The 18,954-nt window shown below is 53.9% G+C and overlaps 1 protein-coding gene across 3 annotated transcripts in view; it reads right to left on the bottom strand.

Moving 5' to 3' along the window:
- Window positions 1-778: 778 nt before the first annotated feature.
- Window positions 779-18,954, bottom strand: part of GAS7 (growth arrest specific 7) — a 202,361-nt gene continuing 184,185 nt past the window's right edge. For all 3 annotated transcript variants that reach the window (XM_079798332.1, XM_079798334.1, XM_079798333.1), the window contains exons 10-14: window positions 13,650-13,778; window positions 12,643-12,766; window positions 9,072-9,151; window positions 7,578-7,676; window positions 779-6,961 (exon numbers count right to left, since the gene is read on the bottom strand). In XM_079798332.1, the coding sequence (XP_079654458.1) occupies window positions 6,848-6,961; window positions 7,578-7,676; window positions 9,072-9,151; window positions 12,643-12,766; window positions 13,650-13,778 (546 nt within the window). In that variant the 3' untranslated portion in view covers window positions 779-6,847. The remainder of the gene's footprint in view (window positions 6,962-7,577; window positions 7,677-9,071; window positions 9,152-12,642; window positions 12,767-13,649; window positions 13,779-18,954) is intronic.

Below are 18,954 nucleotides of genomic sequence, written 5' to 3' on the forward strand. Positions count from 1 at the left end.
TCTATCAGAGGGAGAGTTTATGCTCCTCAGTCAAACAAGTTGTTGGAGATGATGTATTGTGAATGGATTTGTTAAGTCTGAGCTGGGACCATAAACTCTCCCCGAACCCCAAAGACCACTGGGGAGAAGGCTCGTCTCCAGTCAGTCTCGGTGTGTGTCTCCCCCGGGCCTGACCTTGACTGCAAGAAGCAGGCTCTTCCCAGAGGCTGGCCCTGTTCGCACCCCAAACCAGGAGCTGTCTTAGCTGTTAGCCAGGGCCCAGCCCCCAGCCCCCCCCCCCCCCCATTCCCTCACCTTCCCCTGCTCTGAGCTCAAAGACAAGATGACCTTCCCCCCTGGCTTGTCTCAGGCACTGTGTTCCCAGACCTAGAACAGTGTAGTAGCTGCTCAATAATTATGGCACCAAGTGAGGAAGGGATGGATGGATGAGACAAGACACTATAGCCAGGAGCCCCTTGTGTCTGTAGGGATAAGTCACCAGGAGAGCGGCCCGGGCTGGGGCCCAGGTGTGTGGGTACGTCAGCATGGCACCTGTCTGGCGGGGCAATGCCCAGGTGCCTTTTGGCCCTCTGCTAAGTCATCAGGAGAAAACTTATCACCGATGCCGGGAGCCTGGAGGAATGCGGAGACCCTTTGTACAAAGGACTGCATGGCCGCGCTCCAGGAAGGAGGGTCACCCAGCGGGACCAGCGTCGCTGGACAGTTTATTTCCCATGGGGTGACTCTAAGCATCTCAAGTGTCCACACAGAGCCGAGGGAAAAAATGGGAGAGCATTTAACTTCCTTATAATAACGCAGAACAATTATATATAGCAAATGCCTTCAAAATTTAAACCCTTTAAACATTTAATTCTTCAGCATTAATACACACAAATGCTATTACAGGGGGCGGGAAGGGTGCCCCCATAGGGATCGGAGTTTCAACAGTGTTACTTATAAATTATATTACATCGATTTTATTTACCGATCTAGGCAGCCAGAGGGGAAGGATATACAATTCCAAGTAAACACATTCATACCGGGATGAGGAATGCTGGCAGGAGACACAGCTTTGCAACATTAAAAATGTATAAAGTATTTAGCAAAAGTTACAGAAAACAGACCAAACAAGCAAGTTTATTTTGTTAGAAAATTCCACCTTCGTAGGGTTTGTGATGTGCTCGTGTCTGTGGAAGGACCGCCGTGCCCCTCCACCCCCTCGCCTCCTTCCTGCGGGCAGGGCAGAGCTGCAGATTCGGGGCCCATCACCCAGGGTGGCTGGCGTCCCTTTGAACGTCTGTCCCCGGGTCCACACGGCTGCCCGGAGGCCCCGGCTCCCGAGAGCCAGGCTGCTGTAATGACGCTGGAAGAAAGCGTCTCCCTTGACAGATGGGTCCACAGAGGTCCCGGGAGGGGAAGTGACAACTTCAGGTCCCGGGACAAATGAGACGGCAGAGCGGCCAGTCCCGTGCTCTTGCCCCTGGGACCTCTGTCCCAGGGTCACACTGTCCCAGTAGAGCACCCATGTGCCACACCCTTTGCATTCACCCTTGCAATCCCATCGGGAATCTCCCTGAAACACCAAGGATCAATGTCCCCTGAACAGCGCCCCAGAGCGGTCAGAGGTGGTCACCGCCCCTCTGCCTCAGAGGCACCTCCCAGCAGAGGCTCCTGAGAGCCTGGCCCAGCGTCTAGATGGTGAGGGGGAGGGGAACATGCTTTGTCACTTGTCTTAGTCTCACCCCAACCTGCAGCCGTAGGAGTTGGGTCCCTCCCTTCAAGACAGGCTGGACAAAAATAAGACTGCTAGGGGTGGGGGGGTGGTGAGGCGTCCTCCCCGGCAAAATGCAGCCCAGGGCCTCCCAGCAGCGCAGACCGTGGCTCTAGCACGGGAGCCTGTGGGCCTGCGCGCCGGCCTGGCCTGGGCTCAGGGTTTTCAGTTTGCTTGGAGAGGTGCCTGGCTGCCTTCCAGGGCTCACCTGTCACTGAGCAGGCCATGATCAAGACATGGCTTGGAGGAGCTGTCACCTTGGGGGTCCTACAGAGGAACGACCTCATTGTCAATAGCTCACAAAACTCTTAATTGTAGCTTCATTTGTATCTAAGTGGAGAAATGCCGGGATGTCCCTCTCGTGAGGATTTTGGGTAACACCATGCACTACTGCGCCGATGGGACCCAGGTTAGGTGTGGCCATGTGCACAGGGTACAGAATTGGGAACGGCTCGTAGGAAGGTAGGCTGTAGTAACTGCAGAAGGCCTGAGACCTTCTAGAATCATACCCTCGGTTTGCAGATGAAGCAGATCCAGGAAAGGGTGGTGAGGAGCCCAAGGCCAGTTCCCTGCCTTCTCATCCATGCTACGCCCATTCAATCTCTCCCTCCTTTCCCCCCAATGCGCAATAAGTGCCAAGGAAGGATTGTGCAAGCAGAGCAGACTAGAGGGTCCCCAGGAGAGAGGGACCCGCAAGCTTCAGGGCGCAGCAGATGTGAAAGGCAGCCGAGACCCCGCCCACCCCTCCGCCCACTCCCTGGCAACCTTTGCATCGTCTAATCCGGACATGAACCAAAAAGGCAAGTGTGAGCCTCCAGAACTACCTGTGGGCACGGCTGGCGTTTGGAGAAGAAGCCTCGGGCTGGAAGTAGCCATGCAAACAGGCTGACTCAACAACACCAAGCGGAGTGAGAGAAGCCAGACTCAAAGGCTACCCAGTGTGACTCCATTTATACACCCTTCTGGAAAAGGCAAACTATAAGGTCAGAGAATTAATCAGTGGTTGCCAAGAGCTTGGAGTAGGAGGAGTGGCTTGACTCCGGGGCTCTGGGGGAATTTGAGTGATGGAAAGATTATGTTGATTTCAGAGGTGGTTACAAGGCTGTTATAAGTTTGTCAAAATTCACAGAACCAGTATACTTCAAAAGGGTGAATTTTCCTGTATGTCAGTAAACCCCCATACTGAATATCAAATACCTCAGCAAACCCGGATAAAGAAAAGGCGGTGTGTCCTATGGGGTGGGAAGGACCCGGGGAATAGTTGGGGTGCTGGCTGAGTCAGCACGCCGCCATCTGCACCCCAGGTAGCATTTGTAAAGTGCTCTCCCTGCCTACATAGTGACAGCAGGTCTGCGGAATCCCGTGTAAACGCCCCGCTCCGTGTCCAGGCCTCTCATAGCTGGAAGCAGAATCACTTAAACACGCTGAGGTCTTTGACTCCTTTGAATTTTATGGCTTGTGCTTCCCAGAAGGAACTTGGGCTCAGCCAAGAGTTGTCTGCACCCATCCACTACTCTAGTAATTGATTGGTTTTCACACAGGGAATGGAGACAAATCCCTGGTTCATGAAATCGGCGGCTTCTGTGGCCTTCTGAGCAGAGAAGTCCTCCTGCTGCGGAACCCTCCGGCCCCACGGGCGCTGGGCAGAGGTAGAGAGGAGGCCCAGGCGCCCCGCGGCAGAACCTCAGGACAGCCACTCCTGTGGTTCAGTTGCCAGGGCTTTGCAATACTGATCAAAAACACTAGAAAAAAAACGGAGAGGAACCAGTTCCTTTTCCTGGAGGTTGTCATGGCAACCAGCTCACGTTGAAGACGGTTTGTCATAGAGATTTTTTTTTTTTAAATCAGGTTTTCACAGATAAAACTAAGTGCAGGCAGATAGAAGGGGCTCACTTGTTTTCAGAAATGCACAATAGAGGAGCTCAAGAAAAACCCAGACTCACTCACCCTTCTGAATAAACCCAGTGGAATCCTCTTACAACCTAAACACCAGGACATAAGAGAAAAACAATGACCAGATAGAGGGTTTGCTATCCTGACGTGCAGTTTTAGATGCTCTGGACTTCATCCTGACCTTGGCTTCACCCAGACTGCAGGCGTGGGGGCAGGGTTCAGGGGCTGTTGACAAGGACAGGGGGCCAGGACTGTCGACTCCAGCTCTGCTCTTAATTTAGTATTAATTTCACTGGCCATGCTTAGGCTTCATCCTCTTTGTAAAGTGAGGAGTTATTTAAAACAAAAAAGAAATCTCAGACCTAACCAGTTTTGCTCAGTGGTTAGCATGTCAGCCTGTGGACTGAAGTGTCCTGAGTTCAATTCCAGTCAAGGGCATGTACCTTGGTTGCAGGCTCCATCCATGGGCCCGGTCGGGGCACGTGCGGGAGGCAACCAATCAATGTGTCTCTCTCACATCGATATTTCTCTCTCTCTGTCTCTCCCCATCCCTTCCACTCTCTCTAAAAATCAATGGAAAAAATATCCTCGGGTGAAGATTAACAAAACAGAAAAAAAGAAAAAGAAAAAAGAAATCTCAGAAATTCAAGTTGGATATGGGCTGGGCATCTAGTGACTAGGGCACTGAGCCCTTGTTGCTGTCTATCTCCCACCAACTGGGTAAATGCCATATGACGGTAGTTTGTATTATAATTACAGGTTCCCAGTGGGTTAAATGTGGTAGGTTAAATGTTCTCATTCTCCAGAAAGGTCAAAATATCCCTGTCTCCATGGGGAATAGAGGGACGGGCAAGAGTGCCTGGCTTGTCCCAAGGATCTGCTGAATAAACGAACGAATACATGAATGCAGGTCAGCACAACAGACACAGTATCCCTGAAAACCCAAGGTCTACAGAGTACCTGTATGTGAATGCCAAGGTCACTGACCTGCAAGAACCCTGAAGAAAAGATGTCTATTCAAAATCACAGAAAATAAGCCCATACTTTGCCCTCAGATCTTAACACAGCGCTTGTCTTCAGCTAAATGCTTGATGAATGAATAAAAGAGGGAAGAAAACCAAAGAAAACGTATGTGAAAAAGCTACCGAGACTGAGGTGAAGGGATGAGGAGGAAAGAATCACTTCATCAAACGGACCGGCCCACACTGGGCCAGCTCAGGCTACCCCAGAAGAGGCAGGAGAGAAGGCTAGAATCCTCAGAGAGAAGGGAGGAGCAGAAGGCTAGAATCCTCAGGGAGGAGCAGAAGGCTAGAATCCTCAGGGAGGAGCAGAAGGCTAGAATCCTCAGAGAGAAGGGAGAAGGCAAACTCACTGAGCATATCCACTCAAAATATGTGTTCATAACAAGGCTACTGGCTTTGAATATCTGAATATCATCCACAAATTAGTTTACTAAGCCACAGAGCAGTTACTACGTGCCCCTGTTTTTAATAAAGAACCCAAGAACGGACACCCTGAAATTGGTGGCTGGTGCCACGGCCCCATCCCAGAGCCAGGAGTGGCTCTCCATGCAGTGGACGGATTCAGGTTGGAGAAGGCCTTCACACTGACCTTTTTGGTTGGGATGCCTCAGTAAGAGAAGGGACACGGTTTGGTTTGCTTTAGTATAGTCAGCATCTTTCTACCATCAGCTGCGAGAGAGCCGTCTGACTCAATGCAGGAGGTACCAAAAGATTCAAGGTTAATACATCACCAGAGACGTAAGACTGAAAGACCAGTGAGTTGTGCTCTTAGAATTCTACACTCCTGGGAATATATGGATCCTCTAAGTCCAAAGGAATCGATGGGGAAGATGAAGTAAGAAAGATGGGTTGGTTCTCAGGGCGTGGGTTGCAGGCTACCACCTGCCCCTTGCTAGCTGCACTTCCTCCTTCAGGTCCCTTTTCTTCCTCTGGACCTTTCGAACTGATTTCTCAAGACTTAACATGACGGAGCACACGCTTGCTGTGGTCAGGAAGAGGAGCAAATGATGGGCAAGGACCCGACTGCTGCCCTGAAAGCTCCCTAAGTCACACTCAGACCAGGTTTTGCCAGGAATTGGGGCTGAAGAAAGGGAAGGTGGCCCCAGCACCAAGCAGGGCCTGATGTGGGGCTGTGGGCTGTGCAGTTGCTGAGAGGCCACGGTGGCGAGACGCTGCCCAGTAGGCGACAACCTACTGTGGCCATGTTAGTCTTCGATGCCTGTACAGTGACCACCAATGACAGGAAGCCATACGAGGGACGGTGATCCCACTGCTGCCATATGCAAGCAGGGGGAGCCATCGGGGGATGACAAAGACTTGTCCCAGCCTGTCTCCCACATGGGACCGACCCAGCCCCGTTTAGAGTGTGGAAAGGGGCGGGGATGGGAGGAGGGAGCATCTGCAGGTCGGGGGGCTGGGGATTCTTGGAGAGACTTTGCAGAGGATGCCCGATCTACTGGGGAACCCGATTCAGCACTGTGACTGAGGGCTAATTTGCTGATGAGGTAGTTCCATCCTGACCTCTCCAGGCAGGGTCAGTCTGGGAAGACGGGAGCTAGGCCTTCTTCCCAAGACTCTTGATCATGAACGGTGACAGGGAAGAGCCAGGATGTGGACTCCCAGAATGCAACGGGGGAAATAAAGAAGGAAGGCTGCAAAGGATTCTGAGTGCGGGCTGTTGAACGCTGCCTTCTATCCACGACTGCGATCCTGACGCTTGGCTTGGAGACAGAGACCTCCCTCCCCTGACCCTCCAAAGCCCTGGAGACCAGAGGGCCAGCTGGAGGAAGGACCTCGGGGCCTCCAGGGGCACGAGCATGTGACACAGCTGGCTCTGGGCGGGGCGGTGACCCTACGGTGCTCAGCAGGGACCACAAAGTTCCAGCTTCAGTTTGTTCCCCAAACGGCAAGCACAACGTGGGAGTTGGGGGTCTTCGGCCTCAGAGACAAGGGCGGGGCTGTGGATCCACCTTCTTGGCCTGGGAACACTGGGGACCTCCCAGCGAGGCCGCCAGGCCGCCCTTCTGGAATCGCTGGCTGCAGCCCTCACCCTTCCCTCTCCTCAGTGGGCAGGAGAGTGGGGGGGAGGGCAGCTCCACTTGGCAGCGGGACCCACCACCTCCTCTCCATGGCCCCCCCGGCCCCTCTCCTTGGCAGGACCCCGGGGGCCGCGTGTGCCCGCCTAGATCTCCATGTCCACAGGGCGGATGTTGCCCGTCTTGTGCTCTCTGACCCACAGCTCCCTGTCTTTGGCTGGGTCCACTTTTCGAAGCAGCTGGTCCACAGGCTCGACTGTCTGCAAGGGATGGAGAAGAGAGGACGCCGTCAGGGGCAGCAGCGCCCGGGACACTGCCTCCGAGCCAGGCTGCCCGCATCTCCGCTGTCACAGCAGCCTCTCCGAGGGTTGGGGGCCCCAGGGGAGGCCCGTGACGGGCAGACGTGCAGAGGCTGTGAGAGCGGGAGCCGGGACCTCTCCTCCCACCCTGTTTCTCACTCGAGCACTTGACCCTCCGGACCGCAGACTGGATGAAAGAGCAAAATGGCTCAATGGCTCCAGGTCAGTGACCAGTTCCACCCTTCGCTCCCACGGTTACTACCACAGAACAGGACAAATGACATTGTAGCGTTAGATATTCTGCATAGTTCTAGTTCTTTTATCTTTTTGGAAGAGATTCACCAGGGCAGGCAATACCGTCTTCAGCTATTTAACTACCATGGGCTTTGTCCTGGGGAAACAGCTCACGCACGCTGCATCCATTCCATGCGCTTGGGATGGGTTCCCATGGGTGCGGAGGACACCCTGCAGGTCCGTCCCCCACCCATTCAGGTTCATTTGCAGTGGCCACTTCACCTGCCACGGAACAGTGGTCCCCCCGGGGTCCTGGGGCCTCCGTCTGGGGCGGGGAACTCACGCTTTGGTTGAACATGTCTGTCTCGTGCCGCAGCTGTGTGTACTGGCACAGGTGCTGCCGGATCATCTCCACCCTCTCCACCTCCAGCCGCTCCAGCTCCTGCACAGGAGGAAACGCAGACACCTGGGACGTGTCCCTCCACCCGGACATGTGACATGTCCTTCCCACCACACGGTCCCAGGCCACCCTCTCACACACGTCGCCGCTGCTTAGGCCGGATCCCACCTGACCCTTTGGGGTCTGATGAGGAACTCGTCCCACATCTAGCGGTGCAGGTGAGGATGCTGACACAGCAGTTACTGCTGCCTGGATCCTGCCCTGCCGGGCGGGTGGGTGCTGGAGCGTTACAGGCGTTACCTATTGTGCTCATAATAATCTGAAGAGACAGGCTCTGTTCTTGTCTGCATTTCCCAAACAAGGGAATGAACATCCAGGGAGGTAACATCCCCTGCCCATAGTGACATGGAATTATGGGAGGAGCGAGATTTGAACCCGGACTGCTGTGGTCTGACTCATGATTCTGCACCAGTGCAGGCCCAGCTCCGGTTCCCGGGGGGCGGAGAGATGGGATGCATGCGGGGTGCCCGTGCCTCCCTGGGCCTCTGTCCTCTGTCCACCCCGAGTGCTGAGGGACAGACCCGCGACCAGGCCAGGGGAGGCAGGGGCAGGGGGTGGGGTGGCCCCTGTCAGAGGGAAGAGTGGAAAGGGTGTGTCCTTTGGTTTCGAGGGGTACCGCATCTTTGGAATTGAGGGGATCAGGCTGTTATTCTTGCATAACTAGGTCACTGCCCCGGTGATTACCCAGGGAGCGGTAAAGCAGGGGGCTCAATTAGGAGATTAACCAGGAGGAAAAGCAGGTCACTGCCTGTGCTGGACGGGGGTGGCTTTGGCAATGGGGCAACGTGATGAACAGCTGGCATGATGCTCCTTTCTCCTCTGGCCCAATGGCCCATGTGCCCACGTGCCCACCATATCTCACTGCGGCCAGTGCTGACTGAGGAGGAGGTGCTGCCCCCTCACAGGAAATCTCGGGAAGGCAAGAGAATCTCTGATGCCGATGCCTCACGCCCCTGATCGTGGGCCACCCCGGCTCCCCTACCCAGCTCCCAACCTTGCAGGGGAGATCCTTGCAGGGGGCGAAGGGTGAGGATCTCCCCTGTAGGAGCTGAGACTCCTCTGGGGGTGAGAGGGTCCTGCAGCTTGGCTATTTGTCCTAAAGGGGCCACTGTCAACCTGTTGGGGGTTCCTCAGTTGAACCCGACCCCTCAGGGCACAGCCAACCCTCCCCCATGTTTACACAGCTAGGAAGGGCCAGAGCAAGGGTACGAATGAGCTTGGACTCACCCAGAGGCGAGGTCTGGACCCCAATGTGAGCAGACATAATGACTCTCCACGGTCACCTCACTCTACCACCTACATGCCCGCCAGCACCCGCCCCGGGCGCCCTGAGTGCCAGTCATGGAACTGGCATGCTCACACGTCTCGGGCACTCACCAGCGTGGTGGTCACCATCTCTTCAAACCACTTGGACTGGGCCTGGTTGTAGAGGTCCACACAGCGCATGAGGTCATCTCCTAGGAGAGGCCAAGGCCACGTCACACCCTGTCTTGTGCTTGCCGTGGCTGCCCTCTGCCGCCAGCACCCCACAGCCATGCCTTCTCCTCTCCTTGGGGTCAGGGAGGCCAGCGGAAAGTGGGGGCGGGAGTGAAAAGCAGAAGACAGCACCACAAGAGACCAGCTTCAGAGTGTCCAACTGAACTTGACCCCAGACACCAAGAGTTCAGGATGGAGGTTTCTCAGTGTGGGGGGTAAAGTGTGGAGGGGGTTACTCCTAGCACCTCCCAACCTATCAGCAGCCAAAGGCATGCTTCCTCTCTAAAGATGGTAGTTTCATTTCACACTAGAGAGTCCTTTCTGGGTAAAAAATGTCACAAGCAACTTGGTACTAGTTAAGAATTAAAGAAGAAAAATGTGCAAATTATGTCCGTTTGTGTGTATGTGTGCGTGCACATGCACGTGTGTATGTGTATGCATGTGTGTGTGTGTGTACATGCAGCAGGATGCCATTCTGAAACACAAAATAATGTGTCTGCCGGTGTATGGTTCATCCATGTGCAGTAATGGCATGGAAACACGCACCGAGTGCTACCCACCAACCCCAGGACAGAGCTGGCACGGGGACAGAAAGGCTGGGTGGGAGGAGAGGGGCTCTTTCCGTAGCATTTTATTTCATAAGAGATCAGAAACAGACATCACCATTCAATCTTGATGATACTACACTGTTTTCTGCAATCATAGGTACGTTTGAAACAGTTTGTAATTAGGAAGAAAACACACTATAAGGTAACTGCAAACATGACTAAGGTACCAGCACCCCAGAACCTTGCTACAAAACACGGCTCCTAGACCCGCAGGTCATATCCCCCGGGAGCCTGCCAGAAGTGCAGCTCTCAGGACTAGCGACACCTGGCGAATCAGGACTGCACTTTCACAAGGTGCTCAGGTGGTCTGCGTGCACATCTCGGTTAGAGAAGCACCATAGAGTCTAAGTGTAGCTTAGATCATCACAGGGTTCCAGAGAGGGCGGCATCACGGTCTTTGCTCATGAGGGGAAAACTCGAGCCAGTCAAAGCTAACTAAATGACTAAAGGATAATTTTCATAACATATAAATAATCTCTACTAATCAGTCAATCAGAACAAGACCAGCCATTGACTAGAAAATGGGGAAAGGATATGCCTGATTCAGTTCACAGAAAAAAAAAAGTCACAGATGATACGTCTGTTTTTAAAATGCTCAGCTTCACTCAAAAAGAAATGTAAATTAACAACGAGATATTATTTTCCACCAGAGAGTATGATGTCACAACCAGATAACACACAGCGCTGACAAGAGTTTAGGGAACAGACATCCATCGATGCTTTTGGTGGACACACCTCTCTGGAAAGCAATTTGGAAATATCCGCCAAAATGAATACATCCCTTTGACCCAGAAAATTCACCTCTCTATTCTCGTTATGTGTAGATTTAGACTCACACACAGACACATCTATACATATAAAAGGCTAATATGCAAATTGTCCGCTTGGGAGTTCGACCAGGAGAGCAGGAGTTCGATCACTTGCTATGACGTGTGCTGACCACCAGGGGGCAGTGTGGAACATGGTGGGTGACCAGGGGCAGCGGCAGTGGGACGCTGAGGGAGTGAAGGAAGGAGGATACAGGGAGGCGGGGAGGCCAGGCCTAGGGACCCTACCCTGCATGAATTTCATGCACCAGGCCTCTAGTTTATAATAACACAGTATTGCTGGCATTGCCAAACACTCCGAAGCAATTGAAAAGACCTACCACATCAATCAGGGAAATGATGAAGTAAAGTTGGATACAACCATACACTTGGATACCATGTAACCATTAAAAAAGTCTGATGAATAATAATAATAAAAAAGAGACATTGTCCATCCCCAGTGAAACTGAAGGAATCTGCATTGCTACCTGAAGGGGCATCAAATCAACTACATCCTCCAGACAAACGAGAATAAGAAGAACTTGACTTTTCATTTGAGGAAGATGGAACACATATAAGGACTAAAAACACAATTACTGATTGGTCTGATAAGGATTCAGATTATTAAATTGATGACCAGGATTTAAACAAGATTTTGATCGTAACTCAGGCACCGCCTTACATGAGAACCTGGAGGAGATGGAACAGACAACCACAGGTCTCAGGCACAAATGACATCTGAACTTGCGATACAGTGAACAGTGACAGCTGATATGACTATGAACAGAGGCTATGGATGGAAGAGGATGAGAACACACACACAGCTACACAGGGGATTGCTTCTGGCCAGCCTCTTGCTGTTGATACTATGGCTTGACTGTGTGCTGCTGCTTGTATTTTCATAAACTTTTGTGGGGCTTTAGTTTATAAAATTTTAAATATAAATAAGTTATATTTAATGGAAACATTTCCCAGAAATATATCTAATAGTCACAAATGGAGAAATAATTTTATTTTACTAAAATGACAATGAAATAAATACTTAGATGACAAAGAAAATAAAAGTCTGATGTACATGAATGGCTGGATAATTAAGGGTATGGGTAATGGAATAGAGCTATCTCTAAGGTATACCGGTTAAAATCTAACTTCAAAACATAGAATATATGACCTAAGGTGTAGACATTTAAATATAAACATTATAAACATTTAAAACATTAAAAAATGTTTTAGGAAGTATTGATGGTGATTAATTTGGCAAATTAAGATTTTATATTCTTATGTGCTGATTTAATTTTTTTCCCAAGCAAAGATACTGATTTTATAATATAATTTTGTTTAATAACTTAATTAATTACATGAATTTAAATATGCCTTTCCTCGCCTTAGGTTTCCCTTCCCAATCACAGTAAGTATATAATGCCTTCTACTTCTGGGTATGCTTCTATTATTTGTTATTGACTTATTTTTCACCATCTTATTTCAAAATGTCCATAGGTGGCTGCTTTGTTCCATGTTCCATAATGAGTTGATTGTATGAGGTTTACCAGAAGCTAGACCATCTGATCAGAACCCTAACCCTACATCACACATTTCGGCCTCAGAAAGCAACACGCACTGTCCTTGCATGCAGTGAAACTTTTAAAGGAATATCTTTTACGTTTTTACTGGTTCTATCTGGCTTTTCTCCCCCTTCCTTGGGCATTAGCTAATTTTTACCACTAGGTGGGAGCAGAGACCAATGCACTGGAAGCACCTTTCAGGGAGAATCTGAAATGTGGCTGCTGATTGGGGCCGGCGCCCATCACCATAGGTGAACCTCTGGAGCATCCCTCCCTGCTGGGGTGGAATAGGTACTTCCAGGGGCTCCCCACAGTGACCGGACCCCACAATTCCGGGGGCATGGAGGAGTAACCACTTCCTGGTCAGAGAGCCAGGCCTGGAGGCAGCCTTACCCACTCCCACGCCACAGCCCCGGCCCCCACAGGCATCCCTCCCCCAGCTTCCCCTGCTGTGCCCCCCTGACCGGTGCAGCCAGGTGGGCATGGCCCCACTCACCGGCCTGCGTGGACTTCCTCCGGGCCTTCTTGATGTCCTCCTCCGTCTTGTTGCTCAGCTTGATCTCCAGCTGCTGGGTCTTCATCTCCAGGTCCCTCTGCCGCTCCGTGAGCGCTTTCCGGGCCTGGGGGCCGAGGACACGGAAGCGCTGCTCACGGGGCTCAGAGCCAGGAGGGGCCCGTGGTCACGTGGACGGCCTCCCCGTTTCTAGATAAGAGTCCTTTCTTTTCCCTGTCCTTGTGGATGATGCCGTCATGGCCCGAGGACACTCAGCTAGACTAGCATCACTGGCCGCCCAGTCACTGTGCTGAGCCTGCAACCCTCTCTCTCATCCCGTCTCTCCCTGCACTTGGCCGACAGCGAGCCTCAGGCCGGGTCTGATGGAGCCTGTGCACATGCAGACAGCCCTAAAATCACAGCTGGGGCGGGGTGGGGGGGCGGCGAGCACAAGGTCATCCACATCACCTCCAGCAGTGCTTAGTCTGGGTCAGGACGAGTCCTTCGGGGGCAGCAGCTGGCAGTCTAGGTGCCTGCAGCCGTGCGCTCACCCTTCTCCCGCACCCTGTCACTGTGGTCAGGCCCAGGGAGAGCCCCCTTCCCTCCAGTGGCCGTCAGCAGCTGCCACCAGCTTAGCCCTCATAGGCTTTTGGGAGGGAGTGATTCGGTCAGGAGAGAACCCGCCAGGCGAGGCCCAGACAAAGGGGCACCCGTGGACCAGCAGCACATCCAGGCTCCGCGTCCCAGGAGAGCGTGGCTGCATGTACCTCGTCTCAGGGGCCGGATGGAGCCCACTCCACTTCCCACTGCAGGTGCAGCCTCGCCTGCTTCCACTGGCCCTCTGGGCATGACTGAGTGACTGGGGAGAGCTCCCATCTGCTCTTTGCGGGGAGGCAGGTTCCTCAGGCGTGGGCTGGGAACCCCCTCCCCCACCCCCCTCACCTACCCCACTCAGCCCACCCTCTTCCAGGAGGCCCCCTCCCGCCGGCCCAGCATCCCGGGCCCCTCACCTTCTCCACTGCGGCGTAGCGGCTGGCAAGCTGCTTGCGGAGGTCGGCGATGTGGTGGTCACACTTTTTCATGTCTTTCTTGAAGTTCTCACGGAAGTTCATCAGGGGCTTCTCCACCTCGCTGTGAAGCTGTGGGGGGGAGGGGGGCATACTCAGGACCCCGGGCACCAGCTGCCAGCAAGCGCTGGGGGAGGGCATCTCCCACCCCCACAGGTGAGGGGGGCCTGGGCAGTGGCTGGCCCTCAGTACAACTGAGTGTCCACTTAGGAGGAGTAGGTTAGGAAGTCGCCTCAGCTGGCCAGGCCCCTGTTCACTGCTGGATGGGCAGGTTGGAGTCCGGAACTTCCTGAGTCCCGTGGTGGTCACCTCCTCCTCCCTCTGAGCTCCCCCAGCTCCTGGGAGGGCTCTGACCTTCCAAGCTGGAAGCTTTCTGGGGGCAAAACCACGCCACCGTGGTGTGCCAGGCACCCGTCACTGGCCTGGGTGCCATTTATCTCGGGTGCCGCAGGTCAGCTCTGTTCACCGAACACCTGCTCTGTGCCCGTGCGAGCCTGCGGAGGTGATCTGGACGTGCAAAGCTCCAAGAACCGATGGCGGGAGCCAGCCGAGGCGGCGGGGGCTCACAGGGCCCCTCTCGGCACTGTGCCTGGGGGTGGGGGCTGCTCATCTCACTGGGCTGCTTGGAGACAGGCACGTCCCATCCCAGCACAGAGAACGGCCTCGCAGGCCGGAGGCCAGAGGAAGAGGTTTACGCTCTGAGAGGAGTGGGGGGTATTTTTCAAGCATTTTCCTTCTCTTTTATTCTTTCCCTTGATCCAACTCCTTTTTGAAGAACTTTTGCTTACAAAAGTTCTTTTTGGTGTGAACGTGAGATGCATTTGATGAGAAAATAGGTAAATGTGGAGCTGCTGCCAAGCCAGGTGAGCAGCCTAGAGCAAGCATGTCAAACCCGCGGCCCGCGGGCCACATGCGGCCCACAATGAATATTTTTGCGGCCCAGCCAACATAACGGAATGTCAGAAACGTTTTGATAAAGATTTCCTAACTTAATTTTTACAATATCCTGTTATACATAATTATTAATAACGAACTACAACGTTTGCTAATGACTGATTACTATCATCGTGTTGCATTCATTTCCCTTACACACCTTATGCGCAGGCGCACCATTTCTCTCCACTAATACTAGCAGCGAATATTTTAGCAGCCGATGGCCAAGTCATTAGTCTTGGACTGACTTGTTTGGTGTGCGCAACGGGAAATATTTCGCTTTCGGAGAACAAAAAAATAGGGTTATTGGCGTTACGCTTATTAATTTGTGCAATTATTCAGTGTCTGGTAAGTGAATGTTCAAGAAAAAATATTACTTTTTATTAAAATGTTCTATTATTTTATGTTAAAGATGACTCATTTATTTCAGCCCTTTGTATTCAGCATGTCTCTATCGAAATAAACCTACGTTTCTATGAAACTTGAAGCTTTTGTTTTTTTGCGGCCCACATAAACTTCAACCTTATTTACTTGGCCCGTGTTAGCCTTTGAGTTTGACATGCTTGGCCTAGAGCCTTGCTGAGTCAGCCTCTCCGAGCCCCACCCGAGTCAGCCTCCTGTGCCCTCCTGGCCCGGCCTTCCAGGGCCCGGGGCCTCCACCTGCCCCAGAAATGCCTCTGAAAGGTACAGCTGAGCCTCCTGTCAAAGGAACACACACACACACACACACACACAGACACATACACACACCCCACTCTGGGATTCCGGGATTTCTCTCTTCCTCCTCACCAGGCTCCTGGTACATGATCTTTTCCCCTGGCGACCTCAAGGGCTTACGTGCTCTTAGTTCTACACAACCGGTTACGCGTGACTGAGTCCAAGGGGCCAGGAGCCCGGCTGGCTGGAGCTGGTGCGGAGCGAGTGCCTTTCAGTCCGTGGGGAAATGACAGAATCCTCAGCGCCCGGCGGCCTGCGTGACAGCAGCTCTGTTCTCGGATGACCTTCCAAGGCTAGCAGGGAGCGGGCAGCCAGCGCCCCCCCGCTCCTGATGTTCGTGGCCAGTGTCTGCTAGGAGTCTTCTGAACCCCCGTTTCCTTGTGTAGGAAACTCCCCACCTGGTGGCAGTTTGCGAGACGCTGCAGTGGGAAAGCTAGGGAGGAAGGCAGACGGCTTTCCCACCCAGGTGAGGCCTTTGCGGAGGGGGAGCTCACACCTCAGCTGCCACGGCCACCTGCTCCGCACCGGGGCTGAGGGCTGCCTGGGCCTGCTGCCTCAGTGACTGGAGCTCCCTGGGTCCCTCAGGGGGTCTCTTCCTGAGGAGGTGGGGGGAGTTGATTTCCAGAGGTCAGGGCGCCCAGGTGTGACTTTTCAGCCCCAGGCTCTGCCAACACAGCACAGTGCCCTCCCCAAATTCCACATGGCACCTGGGAACACAATCCTATAGCTGCCAGAGGAACCCACTCCCACTGCGTCGCCCTCTGTGTGTTCAGTGCTTTTAAAGTACATCATTTTTCTTTAAGAAAAAGAAAATTTGGCCGCGTGTCTTTCATACTCATTTTTAACTTTAAGCGTCTTTGTAACTGGGAGTCGAGTCCTCAGGAGCGGGTCCTGGTGAAGTCGGGGCTGGCCCGTCTGGGATGGGACAGGCTGCCGATCCACTCGGGTTGCCTGCTGGGAACTCCTCACTCCAGTGCCCCCCCCTCCCATCCCCCCCCCCACACACACACACAGAGGAGGGCAAGAGAAACCACGAGATGCAGAACACGGCAGAGACGGTCTGCCCAGCGTTTTCCCAACGGCGGGCAGCTGGGCGCAGTGAAATCAGTTAGTGGGTCAGGACCAGCTTCTGGTGGGAACGGGCCGGCCACGCGGAAGGTGTCAGAGAGCACGTTAGGCGGGAGGAGTGCGTTTCAGGAAGCGTGTGTGTTGGCTGTGCGCGTGTGCATCTGCACGTGGACACGGGGTGCGGATGCCGTGTGCTGTGGGGGCCAGGTAGCTGTATCCCAGTGGTTCCCCACCAAATAGGTTTCAAATGAAAAATGGGAGTCGGAGATGCCGAGTGCCCCGCACAGGGTCAGAGGCGTGTAGCGGCAGCGCTGACGGACACTCCAGCCTCCGCCCCCACTCTGCCCGCCCCCCCCCCCACCCTCTGATGGATGCGCGGCGCCTCATCCGTGATGAGACGGTCTCCTATCACAAGGGACGTGTCTAGTCTCCTCCAGCAGAGCCAGGTGTAGCTTCCTGTGTACACAGCCATCAGGCCTCCTTAGCAGCCTGTTGCTAGTAGCAATGGCGGGAGCCAGCAGACAGAAAAGCCTGGGAGATTGCGTAACAAAACGGCATTTCTTAAAGGGCTCTTACGCTGACACAGAACAGTGGAATTTCAATGAGCCTCCTGGAGCAGAGGATAAATGGGTTTGGGGCAGACGGAGCCCTATCATCCATGGCAAACAGTGAATCCTTGGCGCTCTCTTCTTTTTAGAGAATAGCTACACAAGCCGGCGGCTAACGCGACTTCCTAAGGCAGTGGTCGGCAAACTGCGGCTCACGAACCACATGTGGCTCTTTGGCCCCTTGAGTGTGGCTCTTCCACAAAATACCACGTGTGGGCGCGCACGTACAGTGCGATTGAAACGTCGCGGCCCATGCGCAGAAGCCGGTTTTCGGCTCTCAAAAGAAATTTCAATCGTTGCACTGTTGATATTTGGCTCTGTTGACTAATGAGTTTGCCGACCACTGGCCTAAGGCCACCAACGCTGCCCGGCCTGCAGCAGCAGCGGTTCTCAGAGAAAACCCTCCATAAGCTTTCCATCGGCGACGTCCCGGGCACCAGGAGGGCCGGCCACCACCCAGGCAGCCCCCGAGAGAGGGCAGTGTGCTCCTCAGGGTGCCACTGGCCTCCGGAGAAAAGGTCTGGGGTCAGCCCTGTTCACCCCGTCCTCTCCATCCTGCTTCATCGCGGCCCCCTAGGCTGTGTGGAACCATCGAGAACACTCTATGACTGTGATTCTGCGACATAATAACAAATATATATGGCGGTTCTCGTCCCCGGCTCCTGGCCGGAGCGCCTCCCCTTTGTGATTTCCTCAGTGATGAGGGTGCTGGCAGCATCTTCTGTTCGAATAGCTGGTCGCTGGGCCTGGGCTGAGCCTGGTTCCCGTCTCAGAGCTCCCGAGTCCCTTGCCATGTCCTGGGTGACAGGAAACTCTTTTGTCCTAAGGAGGGGACGCTGGGTGGGCTCCTGACTAGCTTCGGGAGGGGGCTGGTCACCAGAAAGACCAAGCCATGATTGCAGCCGCAGGCCCCAGCCCCTGGGGAGAGGAGAGAAGCTGGAGAGGAAATCGATCATGCCCACGTGATGAAGCCGCCATAAAACCTGTCAATTACAGCGTTCACAGAGCTTCGGGCTGGTGAGCACAGCGCGTGCCAAGAGGGTGACACTCCACAGGGACAGGAGCTCCTGGGCTCAGGCCCCCCCCAGACCTCACCCTAGGCACCTCTCCACATGGCTGTTCATCTGTATCATCCGTCACCCCCTCTAACATATAATAAATAACCTGGGAAACCTAGGCAAGTGTGTCCTGCGTTCTGTGAGCCACTCTAGCGAATTATCACACTTGCAGAGGGGCCATGAGAACCCCCAATTTGTAGCCTAGTCAACGGACGTGTGGGTTACCCAGGGACCCACTGCTTGCAACTGCCATCTGAAGTGGGGGCAGTGTTGTGGGGCTGAGCCCTGAACCTGTGGGACCCATGATATCTCCACAGATAGTGTCCGGACTGAGTGATATTGTAGGACACCCCGCTGGTGAAGGAACGGGCCCGCGAGGGGAAAAGCTATCGGTGGCAGAAGCGGTGGTGTGAGCAGCAGCGGGAAAAGGAAGTAGCAGAGGAAAACAGAGCACTGGGAGTGTTTGGTCTAGGAGCATTCCAGAACCGGGGTCCTGCTCATGGGAAGTAAGCGCCACGGGTCCCGGGATCCAGCAGGAGCCCTTTCAGAAGCTTGGGCGATCGATCTGCTCCCAGCCCGCCCAGCCCACTGGCAGCTTCCCACCCACCTCCCCAGCCAATGGCGGTTTCTACGTGAACAGAGCTGCTGGGGCCAGGACAGCGGGGAGACGTGGAGGGAGCACCTCCAGGCTGGAGGGAGCACCTTCCATGACCTGCAGCTTAGAAAGAACTCGCTGCCTTGTCTGCACGGCAGGAAAGAGCCTAATTCGCTGAGCTCCCTCCTCGCCCAGCGGGAGGGGCGACTTCCCATGCAGGGGCTGGTGCCTGGGTTGGCGAGCTATTGTTAGCCGGGCATTCTCACATC

The sequence above is a fragment of the Cnephaeus nilssonii genome (genome assembly GCF_951640355.1).
Source record: "Cnephaeus nilssonii genome assembly, chromosome: 19".
Classification (NCBI taxonomy): Eukaryota; Metazoa; Chordata; class Mammalia; order Chiroptera; family Vespertilionidae; genus Cnephaeus; species Cnephaeus nilssonii.